Below are 21723 nucleotides of genomic sequence, written 5' to 3'. Positions count from 1 at the left end.
GCGCGCGGAATACTGGGACTACTTGCTGGATATTCTTTGGGCGTAGGGAGGTGTACGTCACCCTGCGTCACCCCACGTGAAGTCCTACGCCACGCCGCGACTTGACAACTTGTGTATCAATTGTAAATTGTAACGTATGTATCAGTAACACGTCTTTAGATAATAATTAATAAATTATTACAACGTTCTTAAAATCGATAAAGATAGTCCAAATAAATCCTTAGGGTTTATATCGTAACTTTCGTTCAATCGCTTCTCCTGTTTATCTCTAGATATGACACGAGGCACATATTAGTTTATGGTTTCGCTTGGCACGGTGAAAATCTCATTGAATGAACACGACGAGAAATAACAGATCGCGGTTTCGCACCGGCGTTCGTTCCGATGTAATTCGGAATCCGTGGTTTCAAATTTAATGGCAATCTATTTAATGGATGGCCAAGGTACCTGATAAACTGGGTCGAGCAGCTTCGACCGTGGTTTATTAATTTCGTAGAGACTTCGAAGACAATTAAAAGTTCGAATCCGTTGTCTCGAGAAACCACAATGACCAGAGTGCGGCTAATTATGCCACTGCAAATGTACACATAATCGACTCGCGTAATTTCCTAAGCTTTAACTTTACCTTTTGTTTCATATTTGTTGTAAGGATTATTATTATTATTATTATTATTATTATTATTATTATCATATGCAATTTAAATAGTAATAAGGCTAGCTAACATGAAGTCCCCAAGCATGATCCTGAGTCTGAGATTTGGAGCAGTTTTTCGATTTTGATAAAATTGTCTGTAAAATTATTTTTCACTTCCTCGATAAAAATGAAGCATTTTTCGTTAAATAACATACAAAGGATAACTTCTGTGGTTTATGAGAAAAAGAAAAATGGTTTGGAAAATAAAAAGCGATCCTTCAAAGAAATAGTTTAAACAAAAGTTGTACATCACGATGAGATATGAAATTGTTGTCGAATAGATTTTTTCGAGAAACGAATATTTTTTGAGATATTTTAGTAAAATGTTTACACCCTAAATGTGTTAGACATGTTACCGCACAAGGGTTATCGTCTCGAGGAATAGTTCCTTACCATCTCAGTTTCTCTGTCAACGTTATCTATTGGGATTAGAATTAAACTTGAGCGCCATCTGTTTTCTAAGAATGAAAACTGGGCTATCAAATTTTATATATATATATATTTGTATATTTACAATGCATTCAGACATCCAACTGCATCCAACTACGTTCACTTGATTCAATTGTTAATATGCCACAACAGCAGCTTCAAAAAGTATGAATTATTTAAAAATTTCATGCTATACTACTAGGAAATTTGATAATTTGACATGTTTATTAATATTCTGTTGATAAATACGTTCCATAGAACAAGCTGTATAACTTCACCTTCAGCATTTAAGTTTCAAATTATAATTTGTTTGATATCGTTAATCCTAATTCAGAAAGGTAAAGACAAGGTCTTTGTAATGTATCGCTTTACTTTTCTCTTCTGTGCTATTTTCTTTTTATTCAAGAATTACATATATTTGTTTTTAGCACGTAGTGTATCACGGACTGATTTGATGAAATGTAAACTCACGCACAAAGGAATAGAGTACAGAGGTTCAATAGCAAAGACTATCAGTGGTATTCAATGTCAAGCATGGTATACGACAGATCCCATGCATGAGGTAATATATATATAAAGAATCTTTGATTCTATCAAGATTTATGATATATTCTGTATATAGTCGGAGATATTGTATCATAGATTTAAGTCAAGTTAGCCATAAGTAAATGTATCTCATACATATACCACTGTATGGTGACTCCAACTAAACCCATCCTTCTACAATTCGAAATTAGGTGAGCAGCTATATAGGCGATCACGACTTCCCTGAGAGATCAATGAAAAATGCAAAAAATTACTGCAGGAATCCAACAGAAGATGCAGGAGGACCTTGGTGCTACACTATGGATGCTTCTCTCATAGATGACAAATGCGATGTACCTCTTTGTAATTTCGGAGGTACATAGTTGCGGTCAAATTTAATCAATTATAGCTCACAAACGTTTCTTTGCGATCCACTAGAATGTAAACTGTCGGGACTGGGATCCGAATATGGTGGTAGCAAGAGCGTTAGCGCTTCAGGGAGCAAATGTAAATCGTGGCAGAAGCACTACATACTTGAAGATAGAGAGGTGAATGAAATACGCGTTCTAAAAATCAAAGTAACATTTTTAAATTTGACCTGACGCTACTTTAGTCTTATCTTTTAGAATTCGAAATTTTACGAGAAGGATTTCCCCGATGATTCTATCAAGAAGGCTGGCAGCTTCTGCAGAAATCCATCGGGAGATATTGGAGGACCTTGGTGCTACATCAAACAGAAAGACACAGAGTATGTGGAGAAGGAATACTGCGATGTACTTTTCTGCGACGACAGAGGTACTTTGAAAAGTGTTGTCACGTTATTCAATTCTATCTGTAACATTGCCTGTTTTCCAGATTGCCTGGCATTTACCAAAAACGTGACCAATTATTCTATAATAACAAAATTGAATGCAGCTGTTGGTAATACTTCCTTCTGGATTAAATTATGGAATCCTGACGACGAGAAAAGGGTATTCCTTGCATACCTTCGCCATGTGAATTTGTATTTGGTTATAAAGGATAAAATTACTCGGGTTTTAATGATGACGAACGTTATTTAAAGGGGGAGGCGCGAGTTTTACTTAGCGTCCTGCCAGTACTGTTTTCTACCGACGAGACGTCTGAAGAATGGGGTGCAGGTGTCGAGTTGGCATTTAGAAACTCGGGCAGTAGCCAGACGTTTCCATCGAACGATGTTAGAACTTTTAACTTAGTTGACACCTTCGAACTGATCTCAATCCTGATCTCAAAATTAGGAAGAAGAAACCATCGAAAACACTCCCGAAATCTTATTGGGTACAAAGTGGACAGGGATATGGATAACATGGGATGGTAGCTTCATATCAGCAGGTGTTGACGGCTCGCTGAAACCGTTGATTATGCAAGAATATAAAAAGAAGCACGGCTTCACGAATTTGTATCCAGAAACGTTTTTGTACTACGGACTTAGAGGGACGGGCGTTTTGTGGAGTACTGGATTCTGTCAGAATTGTACGTTGTTAGTTATGCGAATCAATTGTGCGTGATAAAATGCTTGTTAGTCTTGATAAGTTATACCTTTCTTTATTTCCAGACTGCGAGGTTCATACGACGTTCGGAACGGATTTCTCTAGAACTTGGACCATGGTACAGAAGAATGGTACAAATGATGTGTTATTTTACGTTCGCGCAACGCGAAATATTCATGTTCGCCTTTATCAAACGCCCGCGATAGAATATCCATCTATAACGGTAAAGACTATACCATTATAAATTTAGATGAGATAGTCAAATGAGACATTGCTGACTTTTTCTTTTTACGCATACTTGAGACATAATTCCCGGATATAGGTAACATTTGGCAACGATATCATAACTCTAACGTACCAAGAAAAAGAAGATTCTGTTAAGCAATATCTGAAAGAAATTCCTAGAAGGGGAATGCTAGATTTTTGGACTTGGAAAGAATTCAGTATCAGGTTGATAAATTCGTATCGAAAGTATTATAATGTATAATTTTGTCACGGGTTTCGTACACGATTTTGCAGCATCTTCGGGGAGCACCTTCGTTTATTTTCGCAAAGCGTCAGAGGAGCCGTGGAGCTGCTGTACATAAACAACAATTTTTTTGCGACGTTAAGATGGTTTAGCATCGGAAGTGAAAGTAGTATAGCGCAGTGGACGCTGTTTTGTAGTCCAGAAGGTGATTCCATTACATTAGGCGTTTTCGGTATTTTAATTAGCGAATAAAACAGCGTAATATATACTAATCACAGCTGGGGATGCTGTGGAAGAACCTACGGTGCCAAATTGTATTTCTGACTCGAAGGGTTACGAATATAAGGGCTCGCAATGGACTAGCGTTTCCGGAGTTCCTTGCGTTCCATGGATGTCAAAAGAGGTATTAGTCAATTCTTTAAGTTCAAAGCAATTCTTTGCTTTCGATGTTAAAATGGTTCTGTTTTTTAACAAGGTTCCCAATGAGGAAAAAGCAGATAACAAATTCGTCGACGGATCTGCTATGAAAGCGTTGAATAAATGCAGAAACCCTACGCGCGATGATAATGGTGTTTATTGTTATGCATTTACATCCGACAAAAATAGAACTATTTCCAAACAGTATTGCGCGATACGGACCTGTAGATCGTCAGGTAATTCTGTTAACAGTAGTGCAATTGCAATATTATAAGTATTTATCATCATATGACATCATACCGAATTTCTAGAGTGTAAAATGGCTGGAACTGCGAACGACTATGTAGGCACATTGTCCACAACACGTTCTGGACGTACTTGCGACAATTGGCCATTAGGTCCGCTGGTAACAGTGGAAGAGTCAACTGATGAGCCTCTATTTACAAAGCATACTCGAAGACCGACTCGCGTGAAACCGCCAAGAAGAGGACCGTATAATCCGTATCCACTGCTCTCTGCCGATATGCCAACAAAATCTAGCACGCCAAAATACACGACTACCCCCGTCTCAAAATTTCGACTACCTGAAAACGTTATACGAGAATATTTCAACGATACCTTGTACGCAGATGGAAATGCTCGAAGTGCTAGGAATTATTGCAGAAATCCATCGCGCAATATTGCTGGCACTTGGTGTTATACCACGGACTCTTCTATACCGCAAGATCTTTGCAATGTCAGAGATTGCGAGAAACCAGGTAGGCTGCGCGACTTTCTGTAAACTAGATTCGTAGTCACTGATTTTACCTTGCAGAAGAGTATACTATACTCGTTAAAGGAGACGCCACAGGCAGACGTTTATACGTTTTACCTGAATATCGATTCGAAGGTTTACGATTCGCCTTGAAAGCTTGGGAACCAGATCGACCAGATTCCATTACGTTCGTCTTCTCAGCCGACGATGGCTTTAAATCGCGTTATATACTCAAAATAGGAGCACTGGATAACGAGAAAGTACTTCTTTACTATCAATCGGAAAGTGAAGGTAATTGTCTACACGTTCATAAAAGTTTATTCTACATGTGAAGTGTTTATTGTGAGTCACTTGCAGTTGTTGTTTTGGTCAAGAAAAAAACTTTGCCACACTTACTGTACTTGGGGAAATGGGCCAACTTTATACTCAGTATACCTCGAGGAAAAATCTTACTTTATTACGAGGATGAACCTACACCGATATTTGAATGGAGTCATTCGGACCCAACGAATGCTTTCTTGCCAACATATTATTATTATAGTAGCGAAAGAGGGCGGACTGTTGGCATTGCTTTCAATTATGATTCAGGTACGCTTATCACTTGTATAAGTATAATTATACATTCTTTACGATTCTTTCTTTTTCATTTCGGTAGGTTGTCCAGTTGAGACCACGAGGACAGATCGTTATGTAATCATCTTACCACTGTCAGTGTGGAATCAAGAAGGGAGGCATGTAGAACAAGTAACACTTCATGTTCGGGGTGACGGTGCAGTTTCCGTACCACTGTTTTTGTTGCCTGGGACACCAGGGTAAATATCAATACTCAAGGGTAAATATTAACGTGTAAACTATTCAGAATCCTACCCTAAATTATCCTATGTAACGAATAAGCTTGAAGTAGAATTAACTGAATGCTTTCTAAACAGGTTCTACGCACTTACATTGAGCGAAACAGATCATTGGATAACGTTCACAAAAAATGCGTATCCAAACGTAACAATTTTCCACCGACAGAGGCTAACAAATTCGTTATTTACAACCCGTTCGTGGACTAACATCACGATAAGGTAGAATCTCATTATAAAATTCATTCAAGTTTCTACTTCAAACGAAATTTTTCAGGTGGTCTGGTAATAGCATCAAAGTATTCTGCAACGCAACAAACGTGTTTCTGTATAAACACGTTACTCCTCTCCTGTTCTATTACTTTTCCGTGGGCGTTGCCTCTGGCAGTTGGATCACTTGGACTGTAAATTGTCTACCAATAGGTTAGAGAAGAGAAATTGTTTACCGGTACAATAGTACTTCTTATCTATTGTTCATATCGCATTATAAAATTAATTTGAAGACATAGACGGGCCACCGATCGACGGTGGCTGGTCAGAATGGGGCCCATGGGCGTGCAGCGCGAGTTGCAACGGTGGCACAGGAATTAGAAGACGACGATGTAATTCTCCTAAACCTAACATCAAAGGAGAACCGTGCATTGGAACGAATACTATGACTGGAAGGTGCAATGAAATTGTTTGCGGTGACATAACAGAAGGTTAGTATTATTGTATGTCAAATATTAAAACAGAAACTCGATGAGAACCGTGTAAAATGTATTTAATAAGTCGATAAGTATAGATGTTCGTAATTCGTTAAACAGATACAGTGAATCTGATAACTAGGAGAATGCAAACAAACTACACTGCTCTTATAGTAAAAGAATTTCGATCGACGAAAATTGTAGCAGATTACGATATTGTCGAATTGATTGTTAAAGAATCACCTCGTTCTGAAATGCAGTGGTCTTTGAATGGCATATTTGTGCAAAACGAACCCTCTAGAGTGGAATTAAAAGATTATAATATTGGTATGTACTTTACCAAGTGAGAAATGCATAGATATCCTACTATAGCGTATTAAAGAGAATAGGGGAGTAGTAATGCATTTTGCGTATACTTAGAAATAATTAGGGCCTCTCCAAACGACTCTGGAGTTTATGCAATGACCCTGCGTCGAATAGATGGAACGTACTCGATCATTAAAGTGATAAGTTTGGCAGTGATCCCATTGCAGGAGAATGTACGAGTAAGGGAAACCTTGAGCGTACCTATAACATGCCATTGTACGATTTTAGGCCATGTTTATTCGGAGCTTCGTGTGTCTTGGCAAGTGAAGAACAAAACATGGAAAGATTATGGTATTACGCTTCCCTTCGCCGTGGATACCGAACGTATCTTAGCAGTTAACAGGACACACGAGGGAATGTGGCAATGTTCCGTCAAACAGAACGATTTAAATTTCAACTGGGTGACGAACATCATTTTTTTTAAAGGTAAATGATTCTTACGTGTACGTCAAACGTAATATATGTAAGAATTTTTGATAATTGCATTTTTAAGTTCTGGGACCACCTAATTGGAGGACATATTTGATGGAAGACCAGGCGACACGTTTTATCTTTGGCTGGTTACCAAACGAAAAATATGTTTCTGCTTCCGTAATAATTATTTCTTTCATCCTAGTCTCAGCTATAATTGTTGGTTCCATTTTTTTCATAAGGTACGTATACAGGGTGGGGCAATAACTAATAGCACCTTAGATATCTTCGAAATCATGGGTTTCACAGAAATATTTGCTGGAATAAAAATGAAGGGGGATTATCCGGCTAGCGCTACATAGTTTCGCCACCGTTGGCGCCACTGGGTTGCTCACCTGTGCTTACCTGCTCACAGAGCGGCTTAGCGAGCAGGAGAGAATTGTTTATCAAATTAATAAAATAATAATTATCGTTTATAAGTTTATATTTAGATAACCCACATAAGGTCTTTAATGTTGACTTACTAATGTGCCAATTAAAACCTTATTCTTTATTATTTTTGTATTGCTAACCTATACAGGAATATGAGGATAAACAAAGAATTGAATCGCCAGTATGTTAAATGATTCAATGTTGTACACGTGAAATAAACAAAAATTTGGAAACAATTTTATATATTATAATCACTGATCGGAGTTATTATTCGTCGAATATCTATGGAATGTTCTAATAGTACAGAAACTCTAACAGAGCCTGTTGCTTCGAATGTGGTATGTATACTTATAATTACACTGAGATAGTGGTCTCAGTTTATTAAAGCTTCACTGTTATTTAATGTTTCAGTTAGAACTGTCATCGAAATCAGAATCATCAGAATTGCAAAATGTAGACACAACTGCATTTCAAGAATCACATAAAGATGAAGTACTCAATGAAGAATTTAAGGAATCTGACACAGAATTTCAAACGGTGCAGAGTAGAGCACCGTGTACCAACCAAGAGCAATGTGTTTCAACAAATACTGTAAATAATCACAAAGAAGCGAAAGATGACCAAGTGCACCGATCCAATTATGTCTGTTATAACTGGAACTCTTCGCCGATACTATTATGCGAAGCAACCAAAGAATACGAACCATCCCAATCGTGTGAAAATTTTACAAAGGGTTGTCAATGGTCTCCAGATGGAACGTGTCTACTGGTACCTTCGGAGGACTTTAAAATTCGAATTTATGAACTTCCCAAAGAGTTATATTCAGAGAAGATCCCTTTAAACTTGTCATCTACAAACTTACCAGCAGCATTAAGTGTAAAAGAAGGAGGTCTTATATACGATACATGTTGGTATCCGTTTATGAATTCTTGGCAGTCTGAGACTTGTTGTTTTTTAAGTACAAGTAGAGAAAGTCCCATACATATGTGGGATGCTTTCGATGGTACATTACGAGCAACGTATCGAGCTTACAATCAGTTAGTATGACAAATATTTATAGTTCCTATTTATTGTACCTCGACGATTAATGTACATTATGTATTTTATTACATTAAGAGTCGACGAAATAGAGGCTTCGATTAGCGTTCGGTTCATCGACTCTGCCAGAGAAATATGGGCTGGTTTCAAAAATACCTTGCGAATTTTCGATGTCGAACGACCAGGTCGTCAAGTAAATTCTATTCAATTTAAAAAAGATTTTCCAAATGTCACAGGATTGGTTTCTTGTATTCGAGAGAACCCTATAATGCCAGGATTGGTTGCATTTGGTACATATTCTAAATCCATTGGTACGTATAAAATACACGAGTATTTCAAGAAGATACGATAAGTTCCTTAGATTGCAAAATGTCTTTAGGTTTATACAAAAATGGACCACTGTGTACTTTCAAAACTGGAAATGGTGTAACTCAAATCGAGTTCAGTCCTTGCGGTACAAAATTATTTTCTGCTGTAAGACGCAGCGGTGAATTTTTGTGCTGGGATCTCCGTAATACAGGTACCGTGCTTTACTCTCTCCAAGGACGTCAATCTGATACGAATCAAAGAATACAATTTGACATCATGGCTGATGGGAAACAAGTAGTGTCAGGTACATTGACGATTAAATATATTACAATTATTAATTATTATATCCGGTATATGTTGATAAAGTGACATTTCTTTAGGTGGTACAGATGGAAACATAGTAATTTGGGAATTACCACAACTCACAGATTATACGAATCTCAAACTAATGTATAAAATAAAATTGTCTCGCGATTGTATAAATGGAATAAATGTACACAGGAGTTTACCAATAATTGCTACCAGCGGAGGACAAAGATTGTGCGACAGTACCACGGAATACAGAGGAAATAATGTTCAATTATGGTCTATCTCATAAGTTAATAACATGACGAATTATTGTAAATACAGATTTTACTAATTTAATTAAAAATACAAATTTATTACCTTTTGATACGAGAAAGTTCAATATTTTGTCCGATGTCGCCAAATTTATTAATCCGGACCACTATGCGTCATGTCCGGTAAACATATCATTTTTGTTTTCCTTTCATAATTCTATTTTTTAGGGGGCGACTAAAGACACCAGTTTCATGAACATATTAGATACTTTACTGGCCGGCAGCGTGGCCTTCGAACACTGCGCATGCGCATCATTCGTTTATCGAGCCTGCGCATAACTTTCTTAAAATTCACGCGGAGAAAAGTGGAGGGGATTTATGGCAGCCCTGCTTTACTCTGTCATCGACGTGCAAGTTGCACGGTGCAGCCTCAGGTGGTGCAAATTACTCGAAATTAACAATTACACGACGCACTTAATAATTTCAGATTCCTGCTCGCTTCGCTCGGTTCACTTATGCGAGACAACGCTTAAGCCTTTGAAGAGCACGTGGTAGGGCATGTATGTGTGCACACATACGTGTATTTACATTTAACAATCAAGAATGTGTAGAAATTTTACCAATACAAATCCGATCTGCAAAGAAAATACTCGAAGTTGTGAAACGTCAACGAAATATATTCGTGTGTCGGTAATTAATCTTGTTATACGATTAAAAATAAGTAGTTTATTGTAAACGGCATCTAAAGCGAATGTGTACGCACGTACACGCTTTGCAAACTCGCCAGGAATGCGAAGTGTTAACTGTCGTGTGTTGTGCGATTATGTTTTCCAGTCAGTTTCCAGTTGTAGGTATAGATGCTTTTCAAACACAAACGAGATTTCGCTAGTGACTTGTGGCCGTTGTGGAAAATACAGAAAGGGAGGGAAAAGCGAAGCAAGAAATAAACAAGAGGAAATGAAGAAACGATTGGAGTAGATGGTGCGCGGAAATTTGTTATCCGTTAAAATATGTGCCAATGTTTAACAGTTGCCATACAACCTGTTTTTCTTTCGAGTGTTTGTAGGATGCGATGTATACATGAAAAATTAACGAGGATGAGGAAAAGCGTATCGTGATCGAATGATATTCGTCTTGGATCTCCACAAGCACGGTTATGAAGCAGTAAAAAGGGATCTTGTTACTCCAGTTGTTCGAGAAACGTAGACTTGAGAAATGGCTTCTAATATGCAGTCTTTCCCGCGAATGCTGAAAATGCTACGAGAAAATAGCAACATCAAAGACAAACGGGAAGCCTTAACCTATATTCGCAGGTACCATTGTGTTTTATGTACGAGGTTACCTGAATATATTTAATGTCTACTCGATATAAAGCAAAGTCCTTTTATAATGGATAATTCCTTTTATAATGACCAAAAACAGTTGCTCGTGAATTAGGGTACCCTAGTACTTGGAGCATTCTGTTCTGTCGTATCGAATCTGTAGGGACAATTACCCCTATGCTTTCACAAATCTCTTTATATTTCTTTCCTAGAATGTATCTAGTACTGTTTTATAAAACTTAAGTGGGAGGATTGTTAGTGACTGTAATATAATTCCATTGCAACTGTATCATTTGTGAATACGCGTGCTTTCTAGTTTACTTGGTTAAAAAAGAGTTCCTCTAGAATATCCTATATATTTCAGCAACAGCAAAAAGTTGGAAGCAACGAAAACCATAAAAGAGGAACAATACAAAGAATTGTGCAAACTAGTTATCGATGCTTTTGCAAATGGAAACAGCGACATACAAAATGAAGCATACGGAGCGCTAAATGTTATCATTCGGGACTTCAAAGAACATTCTTTGAATTTATTCGAATGCATGTCGCGGATAAATCAGAAAAATAGGTTTGTTTACAAAATGATATTTACATTTCAATGTAATATCTGTGACTAAAACTAGATAATATTGTTACGATTTCAGATTAAAAATTTTGAAATTATTAGAAGTGGTAGAGGACAACGCGATATCTGTAGTTGCTTACGATGCACATACCGTGAACTTTTTTAAATATTGTATGTGTACGATACAAGAGAATGCTATGCCATGGACGGCGCCAACTGCGTGCGTGGATAACATCGAAGCATTGACAGAAGCTGAAAGTAGAACACTATCGGACGACCAAAGATTAGAAGAAGAAACTATTAATTACTGCTTAACTTTATTGAGAAGGTTGTATAAAGTGGCTGCAATTACATCGGATATTAAAGTTCAAAGGGTATACAAATAATGCAAATAATATTTTCAGTCAAAATACATTTACGATGTTTAATTATTAAGATATATTACAGAAAATTATTCTTTTACAGTTTAATGCACTCTTATTAGATAAAATAATGGTATTAGCCTATATGGGTCACAAGCGACAACGTGCTCCAGCTTTAAATCTCTTACAACAAGCACTCGCTACAGATATAGCATCGCACGTTCGTAATAAACTACCCGAAGAATGGGCTCAATACAAAACTGCGTTGCAGTCCGTGTACTGCAAACGTATGCTCCTTTTGGTATCTATGTGCGAGCTGGATTGGGCTACGCAATGGAACGTCAGCATCCAGTTTCTCGGTGTGGATCTTCATCGCGGTGCTGGCTTGATAAATAACTTACTCAGCGTCGAAGAGAAAGCATTCAAGTCTACAGACACAATTATACGCAGGTATGAATAATACTTATACAAAAAATACTTTGCTAATAGAAATAAATATCTAATATAAGATACAGAATAATAGAAATCGGAACTAACATAATATTTCATATTTTAGGCAAGCATTCCTGTCGTGGAAGTTACTAGTGGATAATTTTGCGTTAGATCCGCAAGAACTCGCTACTGCCAGACGGATAAAGTTGCTGTGTACTCCTCTGAACGCTAAAAATAGTAAAAACGAATTGATAGCACTGACAAAGTTGGAAGTCTGGTGGCACGTGATCATCAAGCTTTACAAGGACATTCGCAAGTTCGTTAACCCAGTGATCACGCAGTTCTTGAATTTCTGCTTCGGGCCTCTAGGAGATACGCCATTGATGTCTTCGAAATTGGATATACTAGCTTCGCCAGGCAAAAGGTTCTTCAAGACAAAAGTTATCGCCGTCGATGCTCTATGCCAACTTCTCGTCACGAAGCAAGAAAACACCGTCTTCTCTCCAATCTTGGAAGAAAGGCTTCCGCATTCTATATCAGATTCCGTTTTCCAAGAATGTTACAAGAGTATTATTCACAGCGTAGGAGAAGCTCTGCTCGTGCTCAGCCAACTCACAGATGCGGAAATGAAGAATAGATACCAGCTTGGTAAAATATTGTGGACGAGTTTGGTTAATTATATACAAGAAACAAAAATGGAAAAGAAGGAGCTTATATATAAGGATATGATACTGGTTATTACAGAGCTGACAAATTATGCTTTGGACAAACCAATGATCAGGAACCTAATTCTCGATACAATTTTGTTCGAGGTGGCTGATCTTGGTCGAAATTTCGATTTTCAAGATGATACGTTGTTTGCATTGGTGATGAAGTTCTTGCAAACTCCACTATTGAACGAAGCGAAACATAATCATTTCGAGGGATTGAAATCTCTGCTTTGGCAATGCATTAAGTCGCAAAAAAAGAACGAATATTATCCACACGCATTTAAATGCTTAAAAGAAATATACGAAAAGTTGCACAACTTGTCATCCTATCACATTAATTTTGAAGCTAAATATCAAATTGTTACTTTCGAGTTGTGGCGTATTTTGGTAGAAGTGCTGATACAATATATGGATGATTTGCAAGATATCAACGAGGGCAGTGCGACGGAACATAATTTAAAAACAGTCGAATCGATTGTATCATTTCCATTCATGTACATACATTTGCAAGATAAGGAACAGGAGGAAGAGTTGTTGATAGTTTGGAAACGTTTGTATAAACAATTCGAAATGCGAACAGACCTTATGCCAACTGTAAAAACTAACGAAATTTTATTAAACACCACAAACGCTATGCTCCGTTGCGTAGAAAGAAATAAGAGATGTTACCATCTCATTATACATTGTTTGGAGACTTTGTTGAGTATCGTCAACTATAAATTTCTTTTATCAAACGGAGAAGTTCCGTCTATTATGCACCTTATCTTGAAAATCATACCTTACACATTGTACAGTAATCGCGTCGCGGAGTGCGAAAGTGTTCTCAAAGCTTTCTCTGCGGTACTCGTTACGATCTACGGTCACAATCCTAACAAAGTGACGTCGTATTTACAAGTCTGTAAGCCAGTCATCGAACTGATCCTTTCGACTGAACAAGAAACAGGATGCAAAGAGATAGCGAACACATGGGAGATCATCGTTACTATCCTCAAAGACCTTTGTAAGTTGATCAACTATGACTTTGCTCTGTCTTTCAAAAAAATTATCGATTTAGCTGTAAACCATCCGAATCCTGACATACAAGCTCAGACAACGTCTCTCTTCGAGACGCAAAATACATCAAGTAATAACGCTAAAGTAATATCGGAAGAAAAAGACGCAAGCAGACGCAAGACGACAAACGAATTGGACACCGCGAAGAAGAACGAAGATGGAAAGCCGTCGAATCAAGTCAAGACAGTTGGCAATTTCTCGAACAGACAGTCTACTAATCAAAAAGGTGTATTCAAAGGAACCGATAAAAGCGACAAGAAGATATCGCCTGACTCCGATTCTCAGGATTACGTCTTCATCAAGACAGATCTGAAATTTGACGTTTCTCGTTTGACTGAACATCAGAAGGAGAGCTTTAAACGTAGGAGAGAGGATATCCCAGCGTTGTACAACGATTTGTCGCAGTCTTCGTCGCAAGACACTCAAAACTTGCAAGAATGGTTCGACAAGAAAAATCAAGCTCTAGAGGAAACGGAGAGGACGAATGCTAAGAAGGATGGTATCTCGATGAAGAATATTCTCAACGATGATGCGAACAAGGAAAATAAAATTGCAGTGGACCCGGAAGTTATCACCAAAGCTGTCGTTCAGAACGATACCAAGCTGACAGAAAGTGCTGGACAGAACGTATCGTTGGAACCCATCCAAAATCCAAAGGGTTGCGTGGATAGCAATGATAATTCGTGTCCAGAAAATGTAAAAAGTTCATTAGACGCAGCAACAAACGACTCGCTCGACTCTCAGGAAGAGTTTTCCACGAATAAAGACAACGAAAGACTTTCTCCATCCATATTAGACAATGGCAAACGACGTAATCGTCACAGTAACGTCGCAAGACCTGGTGCTTTGCCAGAATCCGAAGAAATTATTAACGAACCAGAGCAATCGAATGCAGTTCTGCAAAGAACATCAAAAATACCAGTAGTTAAACACAAATCGAACACGATTAACAAACAAAAATTGTCTGGTAACATGGAAAATAAACCACTGGACGAGGAGAAGAGAGGCGTCAAGCGAAAGGCATCTTCTGACAGCGAAAGCGAGGGAACTATTCAGCGTCGTAGAAGGAAACTCATGCCGTCTGAGGCTGCCAACGACAGCGACAGCCCTAAATTTACAGAAAGCGATAACACAGCTGTGCAGGAAGACGGAATTGTCAAGAGTGGGAACGTGAATCGACGTATCAAAAAGGAAATATCTCGACTACGTATTAACATGGTATTCGATACTCCTTTGACGAGGAGTCGCAGATCCAAGAGCCACGAAAGGCGCACGTCTGAAAGCAACGGTGTCAAAAGAGGCAGACCACCGAAAGTGAAGCTAAAATCAGAGGTAAACAACGAATTTACCAAGATTAAAGACATCAAAATCACTTGGGGGGACAAGAAGAATGAAGGGGAAGAAGAGAACAACGTGCAAGGAGAAAGAAAAGAGGAAGAGAATGAAGTAGAAGTTAAGCCATCCAACCAAGATGATGTTAAGCCATCCAACGATGATGATGTTAAGCCATCCAACGAAGATAACGTTAAGCCATCCAACGAAGATAACGTTAAGCCATCTAACGAACCTGATACAGTAGTCAAGGACTTTATACCATGCGATTGCGTTCACAGCGTAGACAATGACTCGAACGAGAACGTCAAGAAGGCTCAAGACGTTAAATCAGTCGACCAACCACAGGATGACACTCAAGATATAATAGAAAATTCACAGGAACTACAGAAGAAATGTAACGAGAAACAATGTTTTATTAAAATCAACAAGATTGGCGATATTCGTCAGACAACAAAGATTCAAGAAATTACTGTCGAAATCGAAAACGTGAGCGAAATTGCTTCAAGTAATTGTGATAATGACAACAAAGAAGTTCCTAAAGATAATCAGGAACTGGAAGAAGTCAGTGAAGTCAACGAACCAAAGATTGTGTCTCAGGCTATCGACAACAGCCTGTGCGATAACGAAGAAGATGATATATTTGAGATACAAAAAGTAAGTGAAGGGTATTCGATCAAGCCTGTTTTGGGGTATATGTCCCCAAAGAGTACTATCAATCGTCACTTGAAATACAAACCGTACTCGACGCAAGGACGTGCAGCGCACATGTTAGGTCTAGTAACGAAACAGGCTAAAATGGAAACCGAATATTACAGCATAAATTTTGACGAGGAATCTATAATAAAAAAGACTAAAACTAAAGACGCAGATGAGACAATTGGAAAGAAGGATCGAGGACCCGCTTTCAAGGAAGCTGATAAAGTAACAGCGTCGTGCAGTAGCCGACAAGAAAAGATCTTCAGCAATATGAAATCTTCGGATTATTGTTTATCGCCTCCAATGAAACTGTTCTCCAATTTGAAGAACGACGGCGAAAAGATTTTTTCAAAGGTAGACAAGTCAACGGATTGCGAATCTACAGAAACTGACGATCACGTTGAGAACGTGGCCGAAGAGACTCTGTTAGAAACGGACGAATTGCCAATTCTAGAGTGGTCAAGTGCAAATCCACCTTCGTTAACAGCATCTCCCAGTGTTAGCATTCTTAAAAGACAACGACAGACTGGTCCAGAACCTGATGCGGAGTGTGTAACTCCCAGCAAGGTACTTGTTTCTCTCAAATAGTTGTAGTATCATTTGTAGTATCATTTGTAGTATGACCTGCAATAACCTTATGTATAAGTTGACCTGGTTTTAAGATCCTCTATCATGATACGAAAGCAAAAACATACATCATTTGTTCTGATGCATTTTTTTCTATCGCCAATAGTAGTCAAGTTATTCAGGTTACCGGTTTTAAGTGACTCACCCTGTATATTGAACTATAAGTGTAATAAGTATTCATATAGGAACCATTTATTTGAAATTAATTGCTGTATGGATACTTCTTACACTGACTGTATATTGATGTTAATTATAATGAGTTATATTTTATTATAGAGAAAACGAGTGAGTTTCGCTGACCCTCCAGTTTCAAAAGAGATGGGATACGATGTTTCGACCAGTGATTCCTCATATAAAGCTAATAAATTGGTTTCACGTGGTCTACTAGGGCGCAAAGATACTCCGTTAAGGATGAAACCGACAAAGCATAGGTTGATACGATACGACTCGGAGAAACTGGGCAAAGAAGAAGCAGACATGCATACGTCTGAAATTGATTTACAATGCGAAAGGGAGAATGAATTACTAACGAAACTGGCTGAGGAAATGGAATACTCCGAGAACATGACGATGGATACCGATATCCAAGGATCAAACGTAATTCCTCCAGAAGACAACTGTATTAGACTTAACATTGACAATATAAGTACCACGTACGAGATTACTCAAGATACAACGTTTTCTAAAACTACAGAATCGAATAGGAACAAAGCGGATCAGGAGGAAAATGACGCAGCGTTGGAGTCGAAGAAGGAATCCAATGTTAGTATAAAATGTAATGAATTAGACGAGTCTGCGACGCAAGGTTGTGTATTCAACGGAAAGGATACGAGCAACGTCGACGACAAACTGAATGGCGTATGCGAGACGCTCGCTGAAAACAATACCCTGGATTCTCTCGGATTCATCATTGGAAACGATTCCTTGAGAAATCAATCATCCGATAAACATTCGAGCAGCGAAAACTTGGAGGACACAGTGGACGCAGCGAATCTGACCAGCCTGAATTCCACCGCAAACTCTGATGAAATTTTCTGTGGAAAATTAATACGAACCAGTACGCAAGCAGCAAGTACGGAAGAACAGGATACCTTGTTGGTTACAGATTCGGTATTTGGGAGTTTGCCGATGAGCCAGGACAGTCAACCTTCAAACGAATTTGACGTAGAGATTCCACATCCAGAGTTGCTAGATTCCATTCAACCTATATATCCTTCGTTGATATCTTGCTCAGAACCCATAGATCGCGTCATCGAACAGTTGACCAATCCACTTTGGATACAGAATTTATCCACGCATTTGAAAAATAGAAAAATTCAAACCATGGGGGATCTGGCACAGTTGTCTGAACGAGAAGTAAACAGACTTCCCGTGAAAGGTAACTCGAAAGTTGAATTTGTAAAAAGCGTATTAAAGTGTTTCGAAAAGACGTATTTTGTAAAGGAAACGAGTAGTGCAATCGAGCATCTGGATGTTGCGAACAACGGAACGTATTCTATAGATACGAATGCACCTGGGTCCACATCGAAACTAGTACCTCAAGACGAATCGTTGCAAACGAGTTCTGTGACAACACAAACTGAGGCAGAGAATCAGGCTGCTCTCCTTGTTCGGCCAAATTGTAGCAAAATCGTCGATAGTGACGCATCGGAAACGTCCAAAAATGCGATGGAATGTACTTTAGACGAATGCGAATCTAATCTAGCCATATCATCCGTTTCAAACTCATCAAATCTTACAACTACGTATGTTAGAAATAATATCTTAAGCTTGATTTCTGACTTCCTGTAATTTATCTGGTTGCTGCCTCGTAAAAATCTTCAAAGAAAAGTTGTTCCTTGAATGTAAACTTATATGTCATTGTCTAACGTATCGATGTTTGTTTTAATCGAGTTTTGTTTATTTTTAGACAAGCGATAAACGAATCAGAAGCTGTTGCCGAAAGCCCCAGCTGTTCCAATAGAAATGGAATTTCTACGATACCCTTGATAGTGAAAACTGTTGGCACTTGTACCAGCGAGGATTTCATTTGCTTACCGAGGATGACAGCCAAGGCCACGAAGTCAGTCTCAGCGCAAATGGCCTTGGAAGACCTTTTGGACGAGATAGATGTTAATTTAGTTTTGGAAAGCGCTGCTAGGAGGTGTGGGCCAGAGAAACTTCTCATGCAGTACAAGGTGAATATCTGCGATACGAGCTACAAAATTTCCAAGCTCGAAGCTTCAAAATAATTATCGAGTTACCATCTACTAAATATTATTATTATATATCCTCAGAACAAAATGAAGCACCTGTCACAAGTGGAGATTGAGAGAGACGCTATAAGAATGCTCGGCGCTGAACCGGTAAAGATCAACACAGAAGTGACATTGAAAGCCGCCTGTCGTGCTTGCGGAGTCAACAAAGTCCTCCTGCGACTCCCAGACATCTTCAGCGCCGATAAACAGTTCTTCGTAAAAGTATTGAACGCGTACCGCAAGAAAATAAAAACTAGCGACTGCTTGAACATTCTCGACTTGGCGGAAGTCAAGGATGTCGTTTGCCAAAAATGCACGTCGTCGGAACTCGCCGAGATGTTGTCGAGGAAACTGAAAGAGGAAGAGAAAGAGGGGATACGAAAGCCCATGGCGGAATTGTCGAGTCTGGACGCCATGCTGAAGAGAATGCCCATGGATGTCATTATCAGTCACACTGTGGCGAACGATGAACTTATTCCTTCGTGCGTCGTATTAGATATAGCCTTGCAAAATAATAGCTCGACCGATATAACGAAGGCGTTGGAATCTCAAACCCCTCCCATGACGAAAAATGTTTTCGATAAACTTTGGTCTTCCGATCTCGCGGTGAAACACCTCGAGGAGTTCGGTAAATCTAAAGAAGAGCTGCTTAGCATATTCAAAGTTGTCAGCTCCAAGCTCGGCCAGCAAGACCTCCTGCAAGCATTTTACGAATCCATGAACGCCAAAGTAATGGTAAACGAGGAAAACAACTAAATTGTACATGTCTCTGATCATACCGATCCATGTGTCTGACTGATATTTATTATTAATATTAACTGCAATCAGAGTTCACTTTTAATTAATTAAACCCTGCTTTTGATATCGACACATGTTACAGGTTCTTTCTTTTGTAGTATTTCAACCAAATTATGCGGAAAAGTATTTACGAAAGTGGTATTACATCGCAGCATGACGTTTATTTACAGGCTTCCAATAGAATAGCGGACGTACTTGGTGAAACGATAGTTTCTTTCTTGCTGTAATTTAATATTTTCGAATGCAATTGTATTACGCTAGTGTCGAAGTTCAACAATACTTAACTATATAAGATTATACCGATCACAATAGCTGTATCATACTTTCACATAAATGTTTGTTACTAAAGTAAGTCACGCGTTTTATTTAAATACATTAATATCTTATGAGTTGAACAATAAAATGTAATATGTTTATTTTTATTTTTCTTGACGGTTCCTGATGCACGCCGCGTCCATTACAGCTAGCTCCTTCGGTGGTCGCATGACGCACACGTGCGTCGTGTAGCTCGTGCCATTTTAAGGCACACGAGGAGGAAAGTCAGCGCTGTGTTGTACAGGATGGTATACCCCAAGTCCTACGTTTATACGTAGTAACAGCGTGACACGCCATTGTACACCATACAAGAAAGCACATCACAGAGTATTACTGCACAATGCAACATGATACAACGTATAACAAAACAGCTCAGCCTAGCATAGTAGAGGATAATATATCATAATACAGTATTAAACAGCATGATACACCATACTACATATATATATATATATTTTGCTAAAGTACATCTTCTACAATCTGTAATATCGTTTTTTCATTTGACTACGCGCTTAAACAATACTTGAACTATAACTAGATATGTTATTGTTCCGTTGTTGCGACATCCTAAATTAATCGACGCATGGCTTGGGCAAGTCGCGAGATTTTTGTATCGTTTGTTGCACAACGTAGAAATTAATTAAAAGGTCGACTTGAAATTTTATGGAGCTCGTTGCGTAACAACGATACGCATGAAAATATAGCGAAAGAGGTACTCTCGGTCTCAAGCGATGACATCCGAATTTCAGAAAGGTATGTCGTCCGTTTGAGGCTCGTTGCTTGTTTGTGGGTGACCCTGAAGATGCACCTCATCGTTAACTTTCACCGTGGTAATCAAAGATGCCGAGGCGAACAAGATCGCAATGTCAACTGCGCTCCTAGCTCGGTCCAACTACGTTTTCTATGTATCGTAGAAAACGAGCAAACCTTTCAATTACGCGGTTCGCTTCCAAGCTTCCTTCATCGTTAAACAATTAAATTGCAGGTGTGTTGACTGTAAAAGCATCGATTTATCAAGTATGACAGATAATTGTACTTCCTGAGTCACCCCTCTCCTCTTTTAAGGGAGACGGTGACTTGAAAAAAATCACGCTAATTGAAAAATTAAGATTTCAGGCGAAAACCAGCGCTCCCTCGATGGAGGAAGAAGACGTCTGAACCTGAAGAACACCTCCAGTTCGTTTACAAGATTCGTAGTTCAACGGTCAAGCGACACGGATACCAGTACACTTCTATCATTCGGCAAGGACACATCATTCATTCAAGCGACACCGTGGTGGCAGTATTTGGCGCGAACACCCATTCATAAACAACCCAAGCGACACTGTCTATAATTCGGTACAATTGTTCGAGCGACGCGATTCGCAGTACACTACCATCATTCGACTATTTGCATTACGATATGGTTCACGGTTACTAGTATTATTCATACTCTGTGTTTAAACAGCGAGGCTCATAGCTTGATGTAATCATTCAAACGATACGGTTCACGGATCAATAGCGTCATGCAACTATTCAGATTGAACGTTCAAACGACACGGTTCGTAGTTACGATTTCCAATTGGATGGAACGATTAAAGCAACCATTTCATCGTCATTTAGCGCGAACACGTCACAGTTCAATAGCATCATCCGGTCATTTGCGTTTAATGTTCAAACGACACGGTTCACGAGAGTGACGGCGGTAAAATCGAGCGTGCAGTATACATTTTGCAGCAGTTTTCTATTATATTAGCGTTAACAAAAGCGTTTATACACTATCTTGCTAGAAAAAAGTGTGGTAACATCGATAGAATTATGCGCAGCACACTCTTATTTAACAGTT

General features: G+C 38.7%; 2 protein-coding genes across 3 annotated transcripts; both read left to right on the top strand.

Moving 5' to 3' along the window:
- The first annotated feature begins 1188 nt into the window (after positions 1-1188).
- On the top strand, positions 1189-8092 carry LOC128881959 (uncharacterized). Its single transcript, XM_054133433.1, has 22 exons — positions 1189-1461; positions 1552-1685; positions 1861-2023; positions 2087-2196; positions 2275-2443; positions 2504-2619; positions 2712-2980; positions 3646-3830; positions 3904-4028; positions 4101-4278; positions 4354-4800; positions 4857-5087; positions 5154-5384; positions 5452-5608; positions 5726-5866; positions 5922-6067; positions 6148-6345; positions 6451-6657; positions 6751-7122; positions 7190-7349; positions 7688-7877; positions 7955-8092. Exons 1-21 carry the CDS (start codon positions 1344-1346, stop codon positions 7731-7733), a joined length of 3903 nt encoding a protein of 1300 aa, XP_053989408.1. The 5' UTR covers positions 1189-1343; the 3' UTR covers positions 7734-7877; positions 7955-8092.
- Positions 8093-9571: 1479 nt separating this feature from the next.
- Positions 9572-20005, top strand: LOC128882035 (telomere-associated protein RIF1-like). Of its 2 annotated transcripts, none has more exons than XM_054133596.1 (10): positions 9572-10006; positions 10281-10427; positions 10513-10759; positions 11133-11336; positions 11413-11707; positions 11799-12145; positions 12252-16488; positions 16825-18293; positions 18458-18725; positions 18825-20005. In XM_054133596.1, exons 3-10 carry the CDS (start codon positions 10662-10664, stop codon positions 19539-19541), a joined length of 7635 nt encoding a protein of 2544 aa, XP_053989571.1. In that variant the 5' UTR covers positions 9572-10006; positions 10281-10427; positions 10513-10661; the 3' UTR covers positions 19542-20005. The 2 variants fall into 2 exon arrangements, with proteins under 2 accessions (XP_053989571.1, XP_053989570.1); XM_054133595.1 differs by having other exon boundaries at positions 9572-10136.
- The last annotated feature ends 1718 nt before the right edge of the window (positions 20006-21723 follow it).

This window comes from Hylaeus volcanicus, chromosome 9 (genome assembly GCF_026283585.1).
Source record: "Hylaeus volcanicus isolate JK05 chromosome 9, UHH_iyHylVolc1.0_haploid, whole genome shotgun sequence".
Lineage (NCBI taxonomy): Eukaryota > Metazoa > Arthropoda > Insecta > Hymenoptera > Colletidae > Hylaeus > Hylaeus volcanicus.
Note: the sequence above shows the minus strand (reverse complement) of the source record. Positions and strands in the feature narration are given on the sequence as shown.